Genomic DNA, 26,409 nt, shown 5'->3' on the forward strand with positions numbered 1-26,409 from the left:
TTGTTTATTCATAGATTTTAGTATTAAAATGGGTTTTGTTGCAAAATGCTATATATTTATTGTTTAGCTGTAATGGAATGTTCGTATCATGTATATTTGACTGTGATATGTGGTTGTCTAACCTAGCGACCTTAAGATGAATGGACTAAGTCACTCTGGATAAGAGCATCTGCTAAGTGAATCAAATGATAAATGTAAATATTTTACATACAGATCTCATGTTACTGTATTGATACGCACACACACACGTAACACACACGCACACCGACACAACACACACACACATACACTCAAACACACATACACACACACTTTTACACTCATCATATGCCGATGCTACTCTGTTCTTTATTTTACTACTATTATTATCTATCATGATGCCTAGTCACTTTACCCTGCCTTTATGTACATATCTACCTCAAATACCTCGTACCCCTGCACATTAATCTGGTACTCCCTGTAGTGCCTTCAGAAAGTATGAATACCTCCTGACTTATTCCACATTTTGTTGTGTTACATTCAAAATGTATTGAATTAATTGTTTTTCTCACCCATCTACACACAATAGCCCATAATGACAAAACAAAAACATGTTTTTGAAATGTTTGCAAATGTATTGAACATGAAATACAGAAATATCTCATTTACATATGTATTCACACCCCGTGAGTCAATACTTTTTAGAAGCACCTTTGGCAGCAATAACAGATGTGAGTCTTTTGGGATAAGTGTCTAAGAGCTTTGCACACCTCAATTGTTCAATATTTGCCCATTTTTCTTTTTAAAATCCTTCAAGTTCTGTCACGTTGATTGTTGATAATTGCTAGACAGCCAGACTTGACATATATTTTCAAGCCGATTTAAGTCAAAACTGTAACTAGGCAATCTCAGGAACATTACATTTTGTCTTGGTAAGAAACTCCAGTGTAGATTTGGCCTTGTGTTTTAGATTATTGTCCTGCTGAAAGGTGAATTTGTCTCCCAGTGTCTGTTGGAAAGCAGACTGAACCAGGTTTTCTCTAGGATTTTGCCTGTGCTTATATCTGTATTCCGTTTCTTTTTATCCTAAAAAACTCCCTAGTCCTTGCCAATGACAAGCGTAACCATAACATGATGCATCCACCACCATGCTTGAAAATATGAAGAGTGGTAATCAGTGATGTGTTGGATTTGCCTCAAACAAAATGCTTTGTATTCAGGACAAAAAGTACATTTCTTTTTCACATGTTTTGCAGTATTACTTAAAACCTCTTGAGGATACCCTAGGATAGGGGGCGCCACAGCGCATTTTGAAAAAAAATCGTTCCCATTTTCAACGGCCTACTAATCAAACTCAGAAGATAGGGCATGCATATACTTATTATATATGGATAGAAAACACTCTAAAGTTTCTAAAACTGTTTGAATGGTGTCTGTGAGTATAACAGAACTCATTTGGCAGGCAAAACCCTGAGACATTTTCTGACAGGAAGTGGATACCTGATGTGTTGTATTGAGTTTAAACCTATCCCATTGAAAAACACAGGGGTTTAGGAATATTTTGGCACTTCCTATTGCTTCCACTAGATGTCGCCAGTCCTTTCACAGTGGTTTGAGCCTTATAGAGTCAAAACTCAGTGAATGACAGGAGTTTGAAATTGGTCACAGGGGATGGGCCATCACCATTATGACGCCGGCGGCCATGTCTGCCCCCACCTTTGGAAACGGTTTTAAAGGCAATGAAATCATCCCCCTCGAATCTTATTGGCTCTCTTGGTGTTAGAGGCCCTGAACATTTATTTTATACAACGTTTGACATGTTTGAACGAACCTACATGCGCGAGGATTGCTTTCAGTATGAAGTGCAGAGCTGCGTTTGGAGAGAGCCATAGGACGCGCTACCAACATCAGGCTAATGGAACGTGAAGTATGGACTTTTTGACCGAAAATACATCTGTTGTGGACCTGGGATGCTTTCTGATGAAGACAACTAAAGGTAGGCGATTATTGACAATATTATTGAAGATGAGATGGTTCATACTGTTGCGTCCAAGATGGCGCCGAGCACTGTATATTAGCTGATTTTCTGAGTATCGCATCTCCTTTTATCGCAAAGTGTGATTACCCAGTAAAGTTAATTTAAAATCTGGTATGACGGGTGTTCTCAAGAGATATTCATCTATAAATGTTAGATTGACAATATACATTTAAAAAATCGTTATAGTATAGCAATTTATTGAAACGTAGCATTGTTTACCGGGACGCTTTTGAGGGGAAATTAGGTAGTCAACGTCAGACAGAGATGTAAAATGCTGTTTTTATATATAAATATGACCTTTATTGAACAAAAGAATGCATGCATTGTATAACATGATGTCCTAGGGGTGCCATCTGATGAAGTTTGTAAAAGGTTAGTGCTACATTTAGCTGTTTATTGATAATATGTGATGGAAGTGGTTGGTCGGAAAATGGCTATGAAGCTGCTTTTTACGATGGACTCATCTAATATAATCTAATGATTTGCTTTTCCTGTAAAACCTTTTTGAAATCGGACGACGTGGGTCGATTCAGGAGAGGTGTATCTATAAAAAAAAAAAATATATATTTTTTATTTTTGTAAAAAATTATGATAATTTTTTAATGCTAATTGGCGATATGATTTTTCGCTGGATTTTGATCCCGCTAACGGGATCAGATGCTCAAGAGGTTTTAAGTGCCTTGTTGCAAACAGGATGCATGTTTTGGAATATGTGTATTTTGTACCGTCTTCCTTCTTTTCACTCTGTCATTAAGGTTAATATTGTGGAGTAACTACCTTAGTTAGTATTGTATTGAGCATTGTGGAGTAACTATCTCTATCCTTAGTTTTCTCATATCAAAACAATTAAACTCTGTTGGTGAAAACCCTGAGCAGTTCCCTTCCTCTCCGGCAATTGAGTTAGGAAGGACAACTGTATCTTTGTAGTGACTGGGTTACCTGATACCCATCCAAAGCCTAGTTAATAACTTCACCATGCTCAAAGGAATATTCAGCGTCCGTTTTTTTTGTTTTTGTTACACATCTACCAATCGTTACCCTTCTTTGCCAGGCATTGAAAAACCTCCCTGGTCATTGTGGTTGAATCTCTGCCTGAAATTCACTACTCGATTGAAGGACTTCACAGATATTTGTATGTGTGGGGTACAGAGGGGAGTAATAGTGGTTAACATAATTCAAAAATCATGTTAACCACTATTATTGAACACGGAATGCATCCATGCAACTAATTATGCGATTTCTTGAGCACATTTTTACTCCTGAATGTATTTAGGTGTGCCAAAACAAAGGGGTTGAATTGACTTAAGACATATCAGCTTTGACATTTTTATATACAGTGGGGGGAAAAAGTATTTGATCCCCTGCTGATTTTGTACGTTTGCCCACTTACAAAGAAATGATCAGTCTATAATTTGAATGGGAGGTTTATTTGAACAGTGAGAGACAGAATAACAAAAAAAAATCCAGAAAAACACATGTCAAAAATGTTATAAAATGATTAATGAGGGAAATAAGTATTTGACCCCTCTGCAAAACATGGCTTAGTACTTGGTGGCAAAACCCTTGTTGGCAATCACAGAGGTCAGACGTTTCTTGGTAACCAGATTAAATCGGGTACGTTTTTTATCCGGCGGTGTAAATACTGCCCCCTAGCCCTAACAGGTTAACCTGTTGGGTCTAGGGGGCAGCATTTGCACGTCTGGATAAAAAAAATGTACCCGATTTAATCTGGTTACTAATCCTACCCAGTAACTAGAATATGCATATACTTATTATATATGGATAGAAAACACTCTAAAGTTTCCAAAACTGTTTGAATGGTGTCTGTGAGTATAACAGAACTCATTTGGCAGGCAAAACCCTGAGACATTTTCTGACAGGAAGTGGATACCTGATGTGTTGTATTGACTTTAAACCTATCCCATTGAAAAACACAGGGGTTTAGGAATATTTTGGCACTTCCTATTGCTTCCACTAGATGTCACCAGCCTTTACAAAGTGTTTTGAGTCTTCTGGAGGGAGATCTGACCGAACAAGAGCCATGGAACGATGATGTCCCATTAGACACCTGGCGTGCGAGTTCATGTTGGGTACCCTCGTTCCAATACGTTATAAAAGAGTATGCATTCGTCCACCTTGAATATTATTCATGTTCTGGTTAAAAAAGGCCCTAATGATTTATGCTATACAACGTTTGACATGTTTGAACGAACGGAAATATATTTTTTCCCCTCGTTCATGACGAGAAGTCCGGCTGGCTTACATCATGTGCTAACGAGACGGAGATTTTTGGACATAAATGATGAGCTTTTTTGAACAAAACTACATTCGTTATGGACCTGTGATACCTGGAAGTGACATCTGATGAAGAGAATCAAAGGTAATGGATTATTTACATAGTATTTTCGATTTTAGATCTCCCCAACATGACGTCTAGTCTGTATCGCAACGCGTATTTTTCTGGGCGCAGTGCTCAGATTATTGCAAAGTGTGATTTCCCAGTAAGGTTATTTTTAAATCTGGCAAGTTGATTGCGTTCAAGAGATGTAAATCTATAATTCTTTAAATGACAATATAATATTTTACCAATGTTTTCTAATTTTAATTATTTAATTTGTGACGCTGACTTGACTGCCGGTTATTGGAGGGAAACGATTTCCTCAACATCAATGCCATAGTAAAACGCTGTTTTTGGATATAAATATGAACTTGATAGAACTAAAAATGCATGCATTGTCTAACATAATGTCCTAGGAGTGTCATCTGATGGAGATTGTAAAAGGTTAGTGCATCATTTTAGCTGGTTTTATGGTTTTGGTGACCCTGTCTTTGACTTGACAAAACATTACACACAACTCTTGTAAATGTACTGTCCTAACATACTCTAAATTTATGCTTTCGCCGTAAAACCTTTTTGAAATCGTAAAACGTGGTTAGATTAAGGAGATGTTTATCTTTCAAATGGTGTAAAATAGTTGTATTTTTGAAAAATTTGAATTTTGACATTTATTTGGATTCAAATTTGCCGCTCTTGAAATGCACCTGCTGTTGATGGAGTGCACCACGGGTGGCACGCTAGCATCCCACCTAGCCCCAAGAGGTGTTAAGAAACACATTCATATACACAACAATACAGAAAAAGCAAAACACAATCATAAAAACCAGACACATTCTTCAGTAAAAAAGGTCCCCTAACAACCGTCTGAAATGCCCTAGAGGCACCAATTCCTTCAATTTTAAAGTGCATTGTAGATCATTCCAGATGCAAAAAAACAAATAGCAGATCTACCCAACTCAGTGGAGATCGAAGGGATCTCTAGAGTTAGCCATCTCTCAGCCTGTGTCCGGTAGCCCGTATATCTATAGGTTAACAATAAGGTAAGGTATGGTAGAAGTTTATGCAAGAGGGCTTTATAGACAAAAAGAGTCCAATGAATCATTCTACGACACTTCGAGGGTCAGCCCACATTCTGATACAAAATGCAATGATGTGTACTGAACCTATCGCCCATAATAAGTTGCAATGAGCTATGATCAACTTTGTCCAATGGCTACAATACAGTGGCAGCTGTATGCATATAGACAATATTGCCATAGGAATGAATGTTGACTGAATTATTTGTTTTCTGCAATAATGGAAGACAGGACCTGTTCCTATAGAGGACGCCTATTTTAATTATTGATTTCTTAACTGATTAATCAACATGCTTTTTGAAAGATAGCTTTTTGAGCAATCCAGATGCCCAGATATTTATAGGTGGGAACACAATCAATAATGGCACCATCCAAAGTACAGTTGAAGTCGGAAGATGACATACACATTAGACAAATACATTTAAACTCAGTTTTTCACAATTCCTGACATTTAATCCTAGTAAAAATTCCCTGTTTTAGTTCATTTAGGACCACCACTTTATTTTAAGAATGTGAAATGTCAGAATAATAGTAGAGAGAATGATTTATTTCAGCTTTTATTTCTTTCATCACATTCCCAGTGGGTCAGAAGTTTACATACACTCAATTAGTATTTGGTACCATTGCCTTTAAATTGTTTAACTTGGGTCAAACGTTTCGGGTAGCCTTCCACAAGCTTCCCACAATAAGTTGGGTGAATTTTTGGCCATTCCTCCTGACAGAGCTGGTTTAACTGAGTCAGGTTTGATGGCCTCCTTGCTCACACACGCTTCTTCAGTTCTGCATACAAATATTAATATTCTATATTGAGGTCAGGGCTTTGTGATGGCCACTCCAATACCTTGACTTTGTTGTCCACAACTTTGGAAGTATGCTTGGGGTCATTGTCCATTTGGAAGACCCATTTGTGACAAAGATTTAACTTCCTGACTGGTGTCTTGAGATGTTGCTTCAATATATCCATGTAATTTTCTTTCCTCATGATGCCATCTATTTTGTGAAGTGCACCAGTCCCTCCTGCAGCAAAGCACCCCCACAACATGATGCTGCCACTCCCGTGCTTCGCGGTTGGGATGGTGTTCTTCGGCTTGCAAGCGTCCCCCTTTTTCCTCCAAACATAACGATGGTCATTATGGCCAAACAGTTCTCCAAAAAGTATGATCTTTGTCCCCATGTGCAGTTGCAAACCTTGGTCTGGCTTTTTTATGGCAGTTTTGGAGCAGTGGCTTCTTCCTTGCCGAGCGGCCTTTCAGGTTATGTCGATATAGGACTCGTTTTACTGTGGATATAGATACTTTTGTACCTGTTTCCTCCATCATCTTCACAAAGTCCTTTGCTGTTGTTCTGGGATTGATTTGCACTTTTCGCACCAAAGTACGTTAATCTCTAGGAGACAGAACGCGTCTCCTTCCTGAGCGGTATGACGGCTGCGTGGTCCCATGGTGTTTATACTTGCGTACTATTGTTTGTACAGATGAACCAGACTTGTGGAGGATGAACCAGACTTGTGGAGGTCTACAATTATTTTTCTGAGGTCTTGGCTGATTTCTTTTGATTTTCCCATGATGTCAAGCAAAGAGGCACTGTGTTTGAAGGTAGGCTTTGAAATACATCAACAGGTACACCTCCAATTGACTCAAATTATGTCAATTAACTTATAAGAAGCATCTAAAGCCATGACATCATTTTCTGGAATTTTCCAAGCTGTTTAAAGGCAGAGTCAATTTGTGTATGTAAACTTCTGACCCACTGAAATTCAATACAGTGAATTTTAAGTGAAAGTAAACAATTTTAAACAATTGTTGGAAAAAAAAATGGTGTCATGCACACAGTAGATGTCCTAACCGACATGCCAAAACTATAGTTTGTTAACAAGAAATGTGTGGAGTGGTTGAAAAAGCGAGTTTTAATGACTAAGTGTATGTAAACTTCCGACCTCAACTGTATGTATGCATGATTTGGAAAATAACATGTACTTGGGTTTACCTGCATTAAGTACCAATTTCAGTTTCACAAAGGCTTTCCGCAGTGCAATAAATGCAGATTAAAGCTCTGACAGAACCTGGTCAGCTGTGGGGGAAATAGCAGGTCAAAGTTTAACTTTTTCATAGATAAAAAAAATTGTGTTCCTATAAATAGTGAAAAGAACTGGCCCAAGAATCGATCCCTTTGTTATGTCCAGAAAACCTGATTTAACACCATCATTAATACACAATGTGGTCTGTTAAATCATTTTCAAACCAGCTACACACAGCCTGCCTGGTGCAGGACAATTGATGAAAGCTTCGGAATAATTACTGAGTGATCCACAGTGTCAAAAGCTTTAGACAGTCAATAAAAAGGGCTGCACAATGTTTATTTTTATCCAAACAATTAAGAACATAATTTAAGACCAAAGAAGTAGCAGAGATAATGCTATGACCTGGTCTGAAACCTGACTGGTGTACATTTAGAATACATTTTGTTGATAAAAAGGATCTAAGTTGAGTATTTAACAAGGATTCTATAATTGTTTCTAGGCAAGAGAGTTTTTGAAAATGGGGCAATAATTATTTAGGTCATATGTGTCACCACCTTTGTGAAGGGGGAGTATATGAGCCGCCTTTCAGACCCTGGGGATGGTACCAGAAGTAATTGTAAGGTTAGAAATGTGTTAAAGATTCTGCATTCAGAGGAGCAGAAAGCTGAAGCAATGGCTCAAGCAAATCAGCCCCAGTGAATTTATTTTCCATCAATCTTGCACAAGGCATCGAGCCCATCAGAAGAAGAAAGCTGTTGAAATTAAAGCAAAGATTCACGAGAAGTTAACGGAACTTCCATCGAGCCAGCTAAAGACTGGGAGAGGGGCAGGCAGTTGTCTGGCTGACCAGGGTCAGTTCCACCATTTATTTCAAATAAAAATACTGCAGAGATAAAATGTTAATTAAAAGCTTCACAAATCTGATTTTCTCAGTAATGATGCCAGAGTCTGACAACTTGCTTAGGCAGGAAAGGAGAAGATTTTCCACGCATCAGTGTATTAACTGTTTTCCAAAATGTTGACGGTTCACCAGCAGAGTCAGAGATAGAACTTAGAAAGTAGCTAGATTTAGCTTTCTTGACTGAGGAAGTGCATCTGTTTCTAAATTGCCTGAAAAACTGCCAATCTGCTACAGAGTAATATTTTCTAGCTTTGGCCCAGGCCATTCATCATAACAAGATCTGAAAGTTTTGTAGAGAACCAAGAGTTTAAAGGGAGCTTGTTTGTCTGCCAGAGTGAAAAAAATAGATAATAAAAATTCTAGAGCTAATTCAGGGTCATGCATGCAGCTGATAGAGGAGAAGTCAGAGGAATAATATCATGAAGAAAAGCTTGTGGGGAACAATGTTTAAAATATCTGTTCATAATTATACGACACAAAATGGCACCTGACCTACTCTGCTATTTTGTGTGTTTTTGTACATAATGTTTCCGCCATCGTTTCCTGTGACCGAAAAAGGCTTCTAGATATGAGAACAGCGATTTGGATAAAGATTTCTCTTTAAATGAGTCGGCGGCGCAGGAAATACTTCTCACCCCGGACCAGGCCCTAATTTCAGAGACTCGGAAAAGGAAGCGATGGCGTAAGAGGCCAACGTGCGGGCACTCTAATGAAACTACGTTGGCTAATAAATTATCCAGCTCTACCCTACGTTCTATTGGCGAACGTACCACTACTGGAGAACAAACTGGACGAGCTCTATTCGAGACTATCCTATCAACGGGAGCTGAAGACCTGTAATATCTTATGTTTCTCGGAGTCCTAGCTGAACAAGGACATGGATAATCTATATCTAGCTGGTTTTTCTATGCATCAGCAGGATCGAACTGCAGCCTTGTGTAAGCTCAAGGGGGGAGGTGCGGGTGTCTTTGTTGACAACAGCTGGTGTGCGATCACTAATATTAAGAGAGTCTCAAGGTTCTGCTCGCCTGAGTTAGAATACCTCATGATAAGCTGTAGACCATGCTATTTACCAAGACAGTTTTCTGTGTTTTTCGTAGCTGTCTATTTACCACCACAAACCGATGCTGGCACTAAGACCACACTCAACGAGCTGTATAGGGTCATCAGCGAACAAGAAAATGCTCATCCAGAGGTGGCGCTCCTAGTGGCTGGGGATTTTAAGGCAGGGAAACTGAAGTCTGTTTTAACAAATTTTACCAGCATGTCACCTGTGCAACTACAGGAGACAGAACTCTAGATCACCTTTACTCCACACACAAAAATGCATACAAAGTTCTCCTTCCATTTATCAATTCTGACCATAATTATATCCTCCTGATTCCTGCTTACAAGCAAAACTAACATTTTGTTGTGTTACAGCCTGAATTTCAACATTTATTACATTGAGATTTACCCCATATTGTCAAAGTGGAATTATGATTTTAGACATTTTTACAAATTAATAAAAAATGAAAAGCTGAAATGTCTTGAGTCAATAACTATTCAACCCCCTTCTTATGGCAAGCCTAAATAACTTCAGGAGTAAAAATGTGTTTAACAAGTCACATAATAAGTTGTATGGACTCACGCCTGCTCCCACTCCCCTCAAGCGAGGCTGCCATTCATTACGCTAACCTGTCACCATCATTACGCGCATCAGCGCTCATTGGACTCGCCTGGACTCCTTCACGTTGTTGATTGCCCCCTCTATATCTGTCTGTTCCTCAGTTTTGTTCCCCGTGTCAGCATTATTGTCGTAATGTCGTTTTGTCCCCCCCGTCCAGATGCTGTTCATGTTTTGTTTGATGTCCGTTTTTGATTAAATGTCCACTCCCTGAACTTGCTTCTCGTCTCCAGCGTCGGTCCTTAGAGAATGCTGACACCACTATTTGAAGCATCAGGAAGTACTTGTTTTTTGTTTTTGGTGGTGATGTCGGGAAAGGGTGCCGCTGCCAATGGAACCGGGGGTGCCTCAGCTGGCTCGTCGGGCTTCCACGCCATAGCTGGCTCGAGAGGTTTCCTTGCCTCGGTTGGCTCGGCAGGCACCCATCTCACATCATGCCTCAGTCTGCCCGTCAGGCTCTCATGCCTCAGTGGGATCGTCAGGCTTTCACGCCTCAGCCGAATCGTTGGGCTCCCACGCCTCAGCCGGCTCGTCAGGCTTCTATGCCTCAGCCGGCTTGTCCAGCACCCATGCCTCGGCCAGCCCGCCAGGCTCACCCAGGTGGGAAGGCTGCGCTTCTCGTCTCCAGTGTCGGTCCTTACACAAAGATCAGGTAGGTTTTTCCAATGCCTCGAAAAGAAGGCTGGTACATAAGTAAAAAATAAAATAAATAAAGACATTGAATATCATGTTGAGCATGGTGAAGTTATTAATCACTACAAAGACACAGGCGTTCTTCCTAACTCAGTTGCCAGAGGGGAAGGACACTGCTCAGTGATTTCACCATGTGGCCAATGGTGACTTTAAAATAGTTACAGAGCTTAATGGCTGTGATAGGACAAAACTGAGGATGGATCAACAACATTGTAGTTACTCCACAATACTAACCTAGATGCCAGAGTGAAAAGAAGGAAGCTTGTACAGACTAAAATATCTTAAAACATGCATCCTGTTTGCAATAAGGCACTAAAGTAAAACTGCAAAAAAATGTGGCAAAGAAATTAACTTTATGTCCTGAATACAAAGTGTTATGTTTGGGGCAAATCCAACACAGCACATCACTGAGTAACACTTCATATTTTCAAGAATGGTGGTGGCTGCTGGAGTTGCTTACCAAGATGACATTGAAAGTTCCTGAGTGGCCGAGTTACAGTGTTGACTTAAATCAGCTTGAAAATCTATGGAAAGACTTGAAAATGTCTGTCTAGCAATGATCAACAACCAACTTGACAGATCTAGAAGAATTTAAAAAGAATAATGGTAAAATATTTTACAAACCAGGTGTGCAAATCTCTTAGAGACGTCTCACAGCTGTAATCACTGCCAAAGACGATTCTAATATGTATTGACTCATGGGTGTGAATACTTATGTAAATTAGATATTTCTGTATTTAATTTCCAATAAATGCACAACAATTTAGATTTTTTATTTCTTCACTTTTTCAGTGTGGGATATTGTGTGTACAGTGCATTCGAAAAGTATTCAGACCACTTGACTTTTTCCACGTTTTGTTACATTACAGCCTTATTCTAAAATTGATTAAATCGTTTTTTTCTCATCAATCTACAGACAATATCCCATAATGACAAAGCAAAACAGGTTTCTATGAATAAAAATAAATAAATATCACATTTACATAAGTATTCAGACCCTTTACTCAGTACTTTCGGCAGCAATTACAGCCTCGAGTCTTCTTGGGTATGACGCTACAAGCTTGGCACACCTGTATTTGTGGAGTTTCTCCCATTCTTCTCTACAGATCCTCTCAAGCTCTGTCAGGTTGGATGGGGAGCGTCGCTGCATAGCTATTTTCAGGTCTCTCCACAGAGAATTTAGATTGGGTTCAAGTCCGAGCTCTGGTTGGGCAACTCAAGGACATTCAGAGACTTGTCCCAAAGCCACTCATGTGTTGTCTTGGCTGTGTGCTTAGGGTTGTTGTCCTGTTCGAAGGTGAACCGTCACCCCAGTCTGAGTTCCTGAACAACCTGGAGCAAGTTTTCATCAAGGATCTATCTGTACTTTGCTCTGTTCATCTTTCCCTTGATCCTGACTAGTCTCCCAGTCCCTTCCCCTGAAAAACATGGTTTTGGCCAGGTGATGAGCAGTGCCTGGTTTCCTCTAGATGTGACTCTTGGCATTCAGGACAAAGAGTTCAACCATGGTTTCATCAGAGCAGAGAATCTTGTTTCTCATGGTCTGAGAGTCCTTTAGGTGCCTTTTGGGCAAACTCCAAACAGGCTGTCATGTGCCTTTTACTGAGGAGTGGCTTCCGTCTGGCCACTGTACCATAAAGGCCTGATTTTTGGAGTGCTGCAGAGATGGTTATCCTTCTGGAAGGTGTGGCGGCTAATTTCTGCATTACCAAATGAGATGAGTTACAAACTTCACACACCAGTCAGAGTTATACTTAAAACTACATCTTTAATAATTAAGATGCTTTTGCAAAAGCCCTTTGACTTTCAATGATGCGCTATCTCTAATGAACCATTGAAAAGTGATTACACAAAAGTACAAAGATCTTTTATAGCCAAGATACATCCCTCTCAACGTACATGACGAACCACAGATACATAGAATGGGTCACAAGGTTAAGTTTTGTATGAAAGATATCTATAAAACATAGAAGACAGCAACTGCTGTGTCAACAGAGTTCATTGTATAGACCAGTGTCTGGTCCTCCTACTCCAAACTGGAACCGTCTCTCAATGGTACGGTATAGAACAACCATTAGCTCATGTCCTCTGGAATGCTCTTTAGGCGTTATTATCAAAAGACATCGTAAATCTCATAGAGGCCCATCCTCAGTAAAACACACACACATACACACACATATATGTAGACAATGTTCCATTCTGTCCTCTTCCCTTTCTGATATTCTGCATAACACCAGAGACATGTAAAAGACAAGCATGACCTCTCCTCTCTCTGGGCCCCAAGTGACTGAGCTCCAGCTGAGGGAAAAGTGCAACTGAAAGACACCAGAGTCCAAAGGGATACATTCTAATGACAATTATCTCACATAAGCATATTATGCAAATAAAACATCTTAATTATCTATGTTACCCAACTAATTCTGATTCATCCGCCACAAAGATTCTCCCACCTCCACAGAAGAAACTCTGGAGCTCCGTCAGAGTGACCATCGGGTTCTTGGTCACCTCCCTGCTTCAGTGCTGCAGAAATGTTTTGGTACCCTTCCCCAGATCTGTGTCTTGACACAATCCTGTCTCGGCGCTCTAAGGACAATTCTTTCGACCTCATGGCTTGGTTTTTGCTCTGACATGCACTGTCAACTGTGGGACTTACATAGACAGGCGTGTGCCTTTCCAAATCATGTCCAATCAATTGAATTTACCACAGGTGGACTCCAATCAAGTTGTAGAAACATCTCAAGGATGTTCAATGGGAGCAGGATGCACCTGAGCTCAATTTCGAGTCTCATAGCAAAGGGTCTGAATACTTATGTAAATAAGGTATTTCTGTTTTTTGTTTTGCAAACATTTCTAAAAACCTGTTTTTGCTTTGTCATTATGTGGTATTGTGTGTAGATTGATGAGGATTTTTTATTTATTTAATCCATTTTAGAATATGGCTGTAACGTAACAAATTGTGGAAAAAGTGAAGGGGTCTGAATACTATCCGAATGTACTGTAGATGTGTGAAAAAAACAATCAATATAATCAATTTTGAATTCAGGCTGTATCACTACAAAATGTGGAATAAGTCAAGGGGTGTAGAAGGCACTCTTTCCTCTGGTACCCCAAAAATATCCCAATGCCGCAGAGCAGTGATTGGGGACATTCCCCTGGGTAAGGTGCCGTTATTCGGAAGGGACGTTAAATGGGTGTCCTGACTCTCTGTGGTCACGAAAGATCCCATGGCACTTATTGTAAGAGTATGGGTGTTAACCCCAGTGTCCTGGCTAAATTCCCAATATGGTCCTCATATCATCATGGCAACCTAAACATCCCCAGTTTCCAATTGGCTCATTCATCCCCCCTCATCTCCCCTGCAACTATTCCCCAGGTCATTGCTGTGATGGAGAATGTGTTCTCAGTCAACTTACCTGGTAAAATAAAAAAGATGACTTAATGAAGGCACTGTATCCCAACCAGAAGCCATGGATTACAGGCAACATCTGCACTGAGCTAAGAGCTTGAGCTTCCGCTTTCAAGGCGGAGAACACTAATTCGGGCGCTTATAAGAAATCCCACTACGACCTCGGAGCCATGAAAACAGTCAACGGCATGTCTTGCAAACTATCACGGATTACAAAAGAAAACCCATCCGCGAGCTGCCCAGTGACGCGAGCTACCAGAAGAGCTAAATGCATTCTATGCTCGCTTCGAGGCAACCAACGCTGAACAATGCATGAGAGCACCAGCTGTTCTGGATGACCTTGGGATCACGCTCTCCATAGCCGATGTAAGACCTTTAAACAGGTCAACATTCACGAACTATCAGGACATGTGCTCAGATTATGCACTGACCAGCTGGCAAGTGTCTTCACTGACATATTAAGCCTCTCCTTGACCCAGTTTCTAATACCTACATGTTTCAAGTAGACAACCATAGTCCCTGTGCCCAAGGACACCATGGTACTGTAACCTGTCTAAATGATTATAGCCCTGTAGCACTCACATCTGTAGCGATAAAATGCTTTGAAAGTCTGGTCATGGCTCACATCAACACAATCATTCCAGACACCCAGTACCCATTCCAATTTGCATACCGTCCAAACAGAACCACAGATTACGCAATCTCTATTTTACTTCACACTGCCCTCTAACACCTGGAGAAAAGGAACACCTATGTCAGAATGCTGTTCATTGACTACAGCACAGCATTCAACACCATAGTGCCCTCCAAGCGCATCACTAAGGTAAGGACCCTGGGACTGAAAACCTCCCTCTGCAACTGGATCTTGGACTTCCTGACGGGCTGCCCACAAGTGGTGAGGGGTAGGCAACATATCCTTTCAACACAGGGGCCCCTCAGGGGTGCATTCTTAGTCTCCTTCTGTACTCCCTGGTCACCCACGACTGTGTGGCCGTGCACGACTCCAACACCATCATTAAGTTTGCTGAGTACACGATGCTGGTAGGCCTGACAGTGTGATGCCAGGACAACAACTTCTCCCCCAATGTCAGCAAGACCAAGGAGCCGATCATGGACTACAGGAAACAGAGGGCCAAGCACGCCCCCATTCACATTGACATGGCTGTAGTGGAGCGGGTCAAGAGCTTCATGTTCCTTGCTGTCCACATCACTTATGATCTATCATGGTCCACACACACCAACGCAGTTGTGAAGAGGGAACGGACAACCCTCTTCCCCTTTGGGAGGCTGAAGAGATTTGGCATGGGCTCTCCAGGACCATCCAGGACCTCTATACAAGGCAGTGTCAGAGGAACTCCGTAAAAATTGCCAAAGACTCCAGCCACCCAAGTCATACACTGTTCTCTCTGCTACCGCACGGCAATCGGCACCGATGCACCAATTCTGGAACCAACAGGACACCTGAACAGCTTCTACCCACAAGCCATAAGACTGCTAAATTATTTAGTTAGTCCAGGTAGCTATTTTGTTAATTATCTATCTGCATTGACCCTTTTTGCACTAACTTTTTTGACTCATCACATACTCTGCTGCTACTGTTTATTATTTATCCTGTTGCCTAGTCATTTTATTCCTAGTTATATGTACATATCTACCTCAATTACCTCGTACCCCTGCACATCAACTCGGTAATGGTACGCCGTGTATATAGCCAAGTTATAGTTACTCATTGTATATTTATTATTAAGTGTTATTACTGTTATATTATTTCTCTATGTTCTTTCTCTCTGCATTGTTGTGAAGGCCCTGTAAGTAAGCATTTCACTGTTAATCTACACTTGTTGTTCACGAAGCATGTGACAAAATAACATTTTATTTCATTTTATATGAGGATCAGTGGTTATCTGTTTAGTATCTCTAATATGCGGTAGGACCGTGATCACTGAGATCATTAGCAAAGACACCACTGGGCAAGTATTTGTGGGGGCTGTTTGGTAGAATTATGTAAATCGGTGATGAGTTGCTAGATTTATTTTTACACTAATCCATGTGGGTTTTGCAATCAGTTGAGTCGTGTTAAAAATCATGACAAATAGTCTTCAAATGGTCAGAGGCCAGATAAACAGATACATGTGTATTTTGGCTTATGGCTACATCTATAACCAAAAGCAAAGATTTTGGGGGGGATAGTGATATTTCGAGAACATGATGTCACAGAAGTTGACTTCACATATATAGCCACCCCTCCCCTTTTTTCAGTCTGTCACACCTGACTATGTTGTAATCAGCAATGTCAATGTCCTTGTCTGGGATTGAGCCATTTAGTCAAGTCTCTGTGAGAACAAACTCCGGGCTCGTGTCATGCACCAGATATGAAATAAATCCATCTTTGACTTCAAACACCGTACGTTGATATGTAACAACCCAATCACTCTATGCGATTTGAAAACAGTGGGTGTGTCCATATTTATGTTATTTGATATAATAGCACTGGACAAGCTTACCATAGTGGGCTTCTTAATTGGGCTAACAGTAACAGAGCTAACAGTGGAATTCAACTTCATGGTCACAAGATTATTACTGACAATACCCCTGGGAATATGGTTATAATGCTGTGAAATTGTGGGAATGGGACGAATTACCTGAGCAGGGGTTATATACAGTGCATTTGGAAAGTTTTCAGACCCCTTGACTTTTCCCACAATTGGTTACGACAGCCTTATTCTAAAATGTATTAAATTGTTTTTTTCCCCTCATCAATCTACACAGAATACCACATAATGACAAAGCAAATACCGGTTTTTAGAAATGCTATTTTCAGGTCTCTCCAGAGATGTTCGATCGGGTTCAAGACCGGTCTCTTGCTGGGCCATTTAAGGACATTCAGAGACTTGTCCCGAAGCCACTCCTGCGTTGCCACTCCACCATGAAGGTCTGATTGTTGGAGTGCTGCAGAGATGGCTGTCCTTCTGGAAGGTTCTCCCATCTCCACAGAGGAACTCTAGACCTCTGTCAGAGTGACCATTGGGTTTTTGGTCACCTCCCTGACCAAGGCCCTTCTCCCTCGATTGCTCAGTTTGGCCGGCGGCCAATTCTAGGAAGAGTCCAAACTCATTCCATTTAAAAATGATGGAGGCCATTGTGTTCTTGGGGACCTTCAATGCTGCAAAAATGTTTAGTACCCTTCCCCAGATCTGTGCCTCGACACGATCCTGTCTCAGAGCTCTATGGACAATTCCTTCGACCTCATGGCTTGGTTTTTCTTTGACATACACTGTTAACTGTGGTACCTTATTTTCAGTGGGCTCCAAAATTACTGCCACCCCTGACTGGCAATGCACAAACAATACTTTCAAAAATATAAACAATGTAATTATAGAGATAAACTCAAAATACCAACATGTGACAAATACTGTACTTTATTAATGTTTCAATGGAACCAACCAAAATCATACAATTATTTAATACAAAATAAATTTAACCTAAATCAAGGTTTCATAATTATTGGCACTCCTCATTTAGTACTCAGTGCAACCACCTCTGGCAAGGATAACAGCATGGAGTCTTTTCTAGTAATGTTTGACAAGGTTAAGGAACACATTTGGAGGGATTTTGGACCATTCCTCTATGCAGATCCTTTCAAGATCCTGGGTTTGCGCTTATCAACTGCCCTCTTCAACTGAGCCCACAGGTTTTCGATTGGATTTAGGTCCGGCGACTGAGATGGCCATGGCAGAACATTGATTTTGTTGTCACAGAACCATTTCTGTGTGGATCTTGAGGTATGTTTTGGGTCATTGTCTTGTTGGAAAGTCCACCTATGGCCAAGTCCCAGCCTTCTGGTAAAGCCTCCTCTTTCCCACAGCAGTAACATGTCTGCTAGGGAGACCTAACAGTAAAGAAACTGGGTCCAATTCTAGATCGACCCCTAGAATTTTTTCAATTTCTTGCAGAACACCAGACCAGTCTCATTGTAATTTAGAACATGACCATAAACAATGTGTTAGGGTGCCTGTATCAGTTTTACATTTAAGACACCGAGGAGAAGAGGAAGAGGGGCTAAAAGTGTGTCTGCGATTTGGGGATATATGCAATCTGTGTATTATTCTTAACTCGATTGCTCTAGTACGATTACATATAGATATTGTTTTTGCATATCTCCAAATGTCCTCCCTCATCTCTTCGTCAATAGTAACAGACAATTATTTCTCCCACACTTGCTTCACCCTCTGTGTGTCAACAGTAAGCATCATAAAACAAACTTACAGATATTTTCCTTTGTGGGAAAAAAAAGCATTCTTTCAATGACAGACACGTCAGGGTTGCCAATTAAGGTGGTGCTCTTCAAAATATAATGTCTTACTGTAGAAAGCGAAAAAAGTCCTGCTTTGGGAGTCGGTATTTCCCAACCATCTGCTCAAATGACCAAAAAATCTTATCAGCAAATAAATAATGTAGTCTACCTATGCCCTGATTAAGCCAAAAGTTAAAGCCAGCATCCAGCAATCCTGGACCAAAATCTGTGTTGTTAAGAATTGGGGTAAGAGCAGAGGTTAGTTTGGACCTTCCCAAAAAACGTTGAACTGATCTCCATACTTTGAGTGTGTTAAGTGTAGTGGGGTTATTGCAGTGATCTTTTACAGACTTGAAACTTCTGAAAAATAAAAGATCCTGAAAGAGGTATTTTGAAAAAGAAGTCTCAATGTCTAACCAAATAGAGGAGTCATCATTTGTGATCCAGTCAGAAATGTGACATAGGTGGGCACACCACTGATAGAACCTAATATTGGGCAGATCCAAGCCACCCATAGAACGTGGCAGCTGCAATATTGCCATCTTAAGTCTTGGCTTGTGTTTACTCCATATAAAGGAACTTAGCCATCCATTTACATCCTTTATTACCTTATTGGGGAGTAATACTGGGATCATTTGGATTGGGTAAAGTAGTCTAGGTAAAATGTTCATTTTCAAGAGGGATAGTCTATCCAACCATGAAATTGGAACAGAGTTCCAGCACACCAGATCCTTATTGCATCAAACAAGGGAACAAAATTGTCTTTGTACGTTTGCTGGAATTTAGGAGTTACAAATATACCCAGATACGTAAAACCTGAGGGAGATCATTTAAAAGGAAAGGGGGTAAAGAATGAAGGTTACCAAGTGGCATAGCCTCTGATTTAGTTAAGTTAATCTTGTAGCCTGAGAATTCACTGAATAATTCAATAATATTAACAAGAGATGTAATTGAAGTCTCGGGACTAGAGATGAATATCACGACATCATCAGCATACAAGCTTATTTTATGGTGAACGTCACCAATGAGCAGGCGTTACTCTGATGGCCTCGGCCAGTGGTTCCAAAGCGAGTGTGAATCGGAGAGGGGACAAGGGTCAGCTCTGTCTGGTACCTCTGAGTATAGAGAAGCTATTTGACCTAAAACTTTAACCCATTTTATAAAGTTGTCCCCTAGACCAAATTTAGTCAGAGCAAAGAATTGTTTTATTTATATTTATTTAACTAGGCAAGACAGTTAAGAACAAATTCTTATTTTCAATGACGGCCTAGGAACAGTGGGTTAACTGCCTTGTTCAGGGGCAGAACGACAGATTTGTACCTTGTCAGCTTGGGGATTCAATCTTGCAACCTTTCGGTTACTAGTCCAACGCTCTAACCAGTAGGCTATGCTGCCGCCCCAATAGGTAAGACCACTCCACACAGTCAAAAGCTTTCTCAGCATCTAGGGAGAGCACAAGACCATCCATAGCACTTTGTTGGTAGGCTTGAATAACATGAAGAAGCCGCCTGACATTGTTACATGACTTGCGGCCCTTAATGAAGCCAGTTTGGTCTCCTTTCATAATTAGTGGCAGTGAGTCCTCTAATCTTGTGGCTAGAATTTTAGAAAGCAATATTCTATCCACATTCAGATGGGAAATGGTTCTGTACGAGGAACAAGACTCTGGGCATTTTCTCTTTTTGAGAATAAGTGATATGTTGGCTTCTCTCAGCGTTTGAGGGAGATGGTCATTTGAAAATTAGTGGTTAAACATATCAAGCAATGGCTCAAGGATCAGGCAATGGAACTCTTTATAGAACTCACTACAGAACCCGTCTGGTCCTGGGGCCCTACCATTTTGCAGATTCTTAATTGCGAGCATTATCTCTTCCTTGGTAATAGGGGCATAAAGGAAATACCTCTGTTCTTAGGAGATAGTAGGGAGCTCAATCTTAGAAAGTAAGTCCTCAATTAATTTGTTGCATTTGTCAGTTCTGAGGCATAAAGATTTGTATAAAATTTCTTAAATTACTCATTTGTCAATTTATTTTCATATAAATGATTGCCATCAGAATCACTAATAGTAGCAATTGACTGAGTCAGCTCTCTTTTTAGCTAGGTACGCCAAATACTTTCCTGGTTTATCTCCATGTTCATAAAGCTTTTGCCTGACAAATCTCATTTTCTTTTCAGCATCCTGTGTTAGGAGAGAGTCCAACGTTGATCTAAGGACTGATATTTCCTTTAATAGGGCAGGAGTGGGAGTTTTAATGTAATCCTTCTCTTTAGTTCCTAATTCACCCTCTAAAGTTTTTTTGCTTTTCACGCTTTTTCCGACTCTTAGTGGCTGTGTATGACATAATCAGACCCCTGACGTACGCTTTACAGGTGTCCCAAAGGAGCGAGGGGTTATCTGTTGATTGAAAGTTAATAGAGAAAAATGCTTTAAACTCTGAAATAAAATATGATGTAAATGTAAGGTCTTTAAGAATGGTTATATTCAACCTCCGATGTCTTGACAGATTGGATGCCCCATTGAGTTTTATGTCCAGGATCACCTCTGCATGATCAGATATGACTATGCTTCCTATCCTAGCGGATAAAACAGACTGCAAAGACGTCCTGGACATGAAAAAGTAATCTATTCTAGTCTGACATCCATGAGGTGCAGAGAAAAAAATGAACTCTCTGTTGGAGGGATGAAAGGTTCTCCAAACATCAGCATACCCCAGATCATCACAAATAGCTTTAAGTGAACTAGCTTGAGGAGAGAGTGACGCTATACCGCTGGGAAACTTGTCAATAAGGGGGTTCAACAAACAATTAAAATCTCTTCCAACCACTGCAGTGTCTGAGTTTAATTCTGAAAAGTCTAGAAATACCTTAGTGAGGAAATAACGGAGGTGGGCAGGGGGAAGTAAATATTCATTATGGAAATGTTCTGCCTTTGTGAAGTACCATTAATTAAAAAAAACGACCAAATTTATCTTTCACACAATTCAACACCTTAACTGGTAGGTTCTTTTTCACAAGAATTGCTACACCTCTACTTCTGGATGTAAATGATGAGAAAAACACTTGACCAAACCCCCCTTGTTGCAATTTCAGATGCTCATTATCATCCAAATGAGTTTCTTGCAACAGAGCAATATCAATATTAATTTTTTTCCAAAAAGACAGTATTGTCTTCCTTTTAATGGGGTTATGGCTCCCTCTAATGTTCCATGTGCATACACACAGTCTGTTACCTGTCATTGCACTTTGACCAACCAATATCCAGACTGAATAATACTATAAAGATGGGGTGGTACCTTTTCCCATGTGTTGAACTCTCCTCAATCTCACCGAGCATAAACAAACGATATGAACCCTGAACCCGAACTATACTAAACCAAAAAATTAAACATGTAAAGTTTTTCCCACTAGCTAACACGCAGGGGATTGCAACTCTCCAATGTAGACTCTTAAGTCCGCATAGCCACTCTATAGCCTCATCCTTTATATATATAGAAATTAAAATCAATAAAAGAAGATTGAGGCTCTTCCACCTAAAACCAAGCCTGGGCACCAATATAGATTCACACATATCTCAGTCTTAGCAAGAAAAATAATAAAGATACGAATATTACTGAACAGGACCACTTGAGAACTCACATCACTGCTTCATGATCAGATTCAAATAAAAAGTTATCCAATGCTGCGGAGGTGCAGCTTAAAGTTATTTAACCGAGAGAGTCAATAAACGCAGAAGCCTCTTCAGGTGTGTAGAGTTTCTTAGGCCATCCGTTGACCATCATCTTCAATGTGGCCGGGTACAGCAGTGTGTAGTCCATCTTCATTCTCTTGAGTCGAGCCTTCACCTCATTAAATGCCTTGCGTCTTTGTACCACCGCTGTGGAGTAATCATTGAAGAATGAGACTCTTGACATTGACTACCGTCAGAACCGATATGTCTGGCCGTATCCATGACGCGTTGCTTGTCGGTGAAGTTGTGGAACTTTATAACCACTGGCCGTGGGCGCTGGTTGGGACTGGGTATCGGTGCTTGAGAGCGATGGGCTCTGTCCAGCTTCACAAGACCAGCCTTAGTGTCCATTTGAAAGGTAGCCAGAACATTTTTACTGAATGTGTCCCTTCAGAATTTTCTGGGAGTCACACAACACAGATATTGCATCTGCGTCCTCGATTATCCAAGTCTTCAATGTGCTCCGCCATTTCGTGCACCTGTTTCTCAAGTGCCTTTATCTTAGTGTCCATTGATGTAGTTGAAGTTTCCACAGTAGCAATTCTTCCTTCCGCCACATCCACACGCTTGACAACCCACTGTAGTTCAGCTGAATGGCCTGCTATTGCTTCCAAGACCATTCCAATCTTAACATCGATCACTTTAGTAATGTTATCCATCATACTTTGAATCACCAGGTCCATTGTGCCTGGATCCACAATGGTGTTAGCTTCGCTAAAGTTAGCTAGCTCCTCCTGCACATCTACAGGGGTGGTGGTTTTTGTCCAGTTTTCAGTAGTTCTGCTGGGCATGTTGTCGGAAATATTTGAGAAATAGCCATCGAGACTCATTGTAGGTTAAACCCTGTGCGGCCTCGGGACGGACATCCAGCGAAAAATCCTATCGCCATTAGCATAACAAAACGTATAAAAACAAAAAAAATCCATTTTTTTTTCAAATTATATCATTTTATAGATACACCTCTCCTGAATCAAACCACGTTGTCCGATTTCAAAAAGGCTTTACAGCAAAAGCAAAACATTAGATTATGTTAGAGGAGTATATCGTAAAAGTAGCCACATAGCCATTTTCCGACCAACCACATGCATCACAAATAACCAAAAAACAGCTAAATGCAGCACTAACCTTTGACAATCTTCATCAGATGACACACCTAGGACATCATGTTACACAATACATTCTTTTGTTCGATAAAGTTCATATTTATATATAAAAACAGCATTTTACATCGGTGCGTAACGTTGACTAACTATTTTCCCTCAAATGCATCCGATGAAACAGCGCTACAATTTACGAAATTACTATTTGAAAACATTTTAAAAATGTAATATTGTCATTCTAAGATTTATAGATGAATATCTCTTGAAAGCACCTGTAAGGCCAGATTTAAAAATAACTTTACTGGGTAATCACACTTTGCGATAAAAGGGGATGCGATACTCAGAACAATAGGCTAGCAATACAGGTCAGCGCCATCTTGGAAAACAATCACATATCAAATCTAGTCTTGTATATTATTGTCAATAATCCCTTACCTTTGATTATCTTCATCCTTAGGCACTTCCAGGAATCCCAGGTCCACAACAAATGTATTTTCGTTCGAAAAAGTTCATCCTTTATGTTCCATTAGCTTGTTGTTGCTAGCGCGTTCTGAAGGCTGCACCAAAAGTTTCCGACGTGCGCGGGGCTACTCTTTCAACAAAATGCATTTTTTTCTTATTTAGGTTCGTTCAAACATGTCAAACGCTGTATAACATAAATCTTTAGGGCCTTTTTCAATCAGAGCTCCAATAAGATTCAAGGGGGACGATTGCATTGTCTTTATAAACGTTTCGAAAGGGGAGGGTAGCCAGGGGCGCCGGCGTCATAATGGTGATGACCCTCTCCGTGTGACCACGTTCCACAGTGTGTCATTCTGTCAGTTTTCACAGTAGGAGACTCAAATCACTTTGTAAAGACTGGGGACATCTAGTGGAAGCAATAGGAAGTGCTCAATGAACCATAGCTCACGGTGTGATTAATAGGCAACGTGATGAAGTTGAGTCCGCAATTCAGAATTCCACTTCCTGTTTCGATCTGTCTCGGGGTTTTGACTGCCATATGAGTTCTGTTATACTCACAGACACCATTCAAACAGTTTTAGAAGCTTTAGGGTGTTTTCTATCCACAAGTATTGATTATATGCATATCCTAGCTTCTGAGTTTGAGTAGTAGGCCGTTTAAAATGGGCAAGAATTGTTTTCAAAATGCGCTGTGGCGCCCCCTATCCTAGGCGACCGTCAAGAGGATAACTTATTTAGCAAATTCTACCACTTTTTCAAGCTAGAAAATGAATATAAAAACAGAAATTAACAAATGCCACGGGAGCTCGCTGAAACACTCTTAATTAAGACGCCATTTTGTCACCACTCCTGACGTTGATTTTTAATTGAATCAATAAATGATTTTGGTGTGTTCCATTGAAACATTAATAAAGTACAGTATTTCTCACATGTTGGTATTTTGAGTTTATCTCTATAATTATATTGTTTATATTTTTTTAAGTATTGTTTGTGCATTGCCAGTCAGGGGTGGCAGTAATTTTGGAGCCCACTGTAGACAGGTGTGTGTCTTTCCAAATCATGCCCAATCAATAGAATTTACCACAGGTGGACTCCAATCAAGTTGTAGAGACATCTCAAGGATGTTCAATGGAAATTTTGAGTTTCATAGCAAAATACTTATGTAAATAAGGTATTTCTATTTTACATGTTTAATACATTTGCAAATTATTATTTTTTTCTCGCTTTGTCAATATGCGGTATTGTATGTAGATTGATGAGGAAAATGTTTTTTTTAATACATTTTATATAAGGTTGTAACGTAACATAATGTGGGAAAAGGGAAGGGGTCTGAATACTTTCCGAATACACTGTATAGCAAATAACAATCTGTAACAATGTGTATCTTGTTTCTCTGAAACTCCCTGTCTCACCCACAGGAAATGGAGCGGTTGAAAGAGGAAGTGGAGAATGCTAACGAGCTGCTAGAGCAGAGACACTCCTTGACACAGAAACTACAGGTGAGTACATTGTACTGACAACAGTTGCTTTAGACTTTTGTATTTGTATTTATTATGGATCCCCATTAGCTGCTGCCAAGGCTGCAATGTTTAACATCAGTAAGCAGCCCATAACGCCCTGGACCAGAGCTAGCCGTAGCTAGTTTAACAAGCTTTGAAAACACATCTTACTTTTTTAAGTTAATAACTCAAATGTGAACTGTACTTAAAATATCCTTATCACTAGCCTTAAAAAAAACGTGAATCTATGCTGCTGCCACATAGGGATGAGGGGTGGATGTGGTAGTGTGCTGTCTATCTATGTGTATACACTAAACTACCCCACATATCATAACAATTCTTCTCTCATTAAAACTCTCTTTACCTATCTTCTGATTTGCACAGTATGTTTTATTTTTAATTAGGGCTCAATTCAATCCGTAGCATGTAAGAGCTGCCTTGTTGCATGATTGCCATACAAAGGCAATTTTACGGCGTTTGCAGAGACTGCATTCACGGTAAACGCTGCGTATGTCGGCTCAATCGAAATATTACCTTTAAATTTCAATCGTATAATGCGGATCTTCAGCACTATGGATTGAATCGAGCCCTTAACCTATATTTAACAGGAGTCCCATTGAGACCAAGGTCTCTTTTGCAAGGGATCCCTGCATCTCAACAATTACACAACAATTACACAATCAAGGCAGTATAGGAGCATATGAAATACAAAATACAAAACACAATCATGAAAAACAATCACATTCCTAGGTAAAGAGGTCTTCAACCAAAAATCTGAATTGCCCAGAGGGCACCAATGCATCCAACTGTAGGGTATTCTGAAGATTGTTCCATAAGTGAGGTGCGAAGAAACTAAAAGCTGTTTGGGTCATTCCACCAATTTAGTACCTTTTGAGAAGTGTATTTTTTTTTAACATTCTGTGATAAAGAGCATATGTTCAACTTCATAAAAAACATGTTTTCCCATCTCAAGATGTTCAATAAAAAATTAAGATCATAAGTGCCTGTTACGTGCCAAATAAAGTAACAGAGTTGACCGTAACAGGGTTGAAGATTTCAGCAATTGAATGCAGGGTTCACAAAAACAATGTAATCATTCAAACATTTCTAGCCTGTCTACCTATGGGTAACAGGGTTGACGTGTTATGCTCAACCCACTCACAAAACATCAGAAAAAGAGAAGAACCAGCCCACCTGCTTTTACACTATG

The 26,409-nt window shown here is 40.1% G+C and overlaps 1 protein-coding gene across 3 annotated transcripts in view; it reads left to right on the forward strand.

Annotated features, from left to right (window-relative positions):
* homer1b (homer scaffold protein 1b) overlaps positions 1–26,409 on the forward strand; it is a 177,535-nt gene that overhangs the window by 130,486 nt on the left and 20,640 nt on the right. For all 3 annotated transcript variants that reach the window (XM_014174926.3, XM_014174927.3, XM_014174925.3), the window contains one exon: positions 25,119–25,199. In XM_014174926.3, the coding sequence (XP_014030401.2) occupies positions 25,119–25,199 (81 nt within the window). The remainder of the gene's footprint in view (positions 1–25,118; positions 25,200–26,409) is intronic.

The sequence above is a fragment of the Salmo salar genome, chromosome 26 (assembly GCF_965601325.2).
Source record: "Salmo salar chromosome 26, fSalSal1, whole genome shotgun sequence".
Classification (NCBI taxonomy): domain Eukaryota; kingdom Metazoa; phylum Chordata; class Actinopteri; order Salmoniformes; family Salmonidae; genus Salmo; species Salmo salar.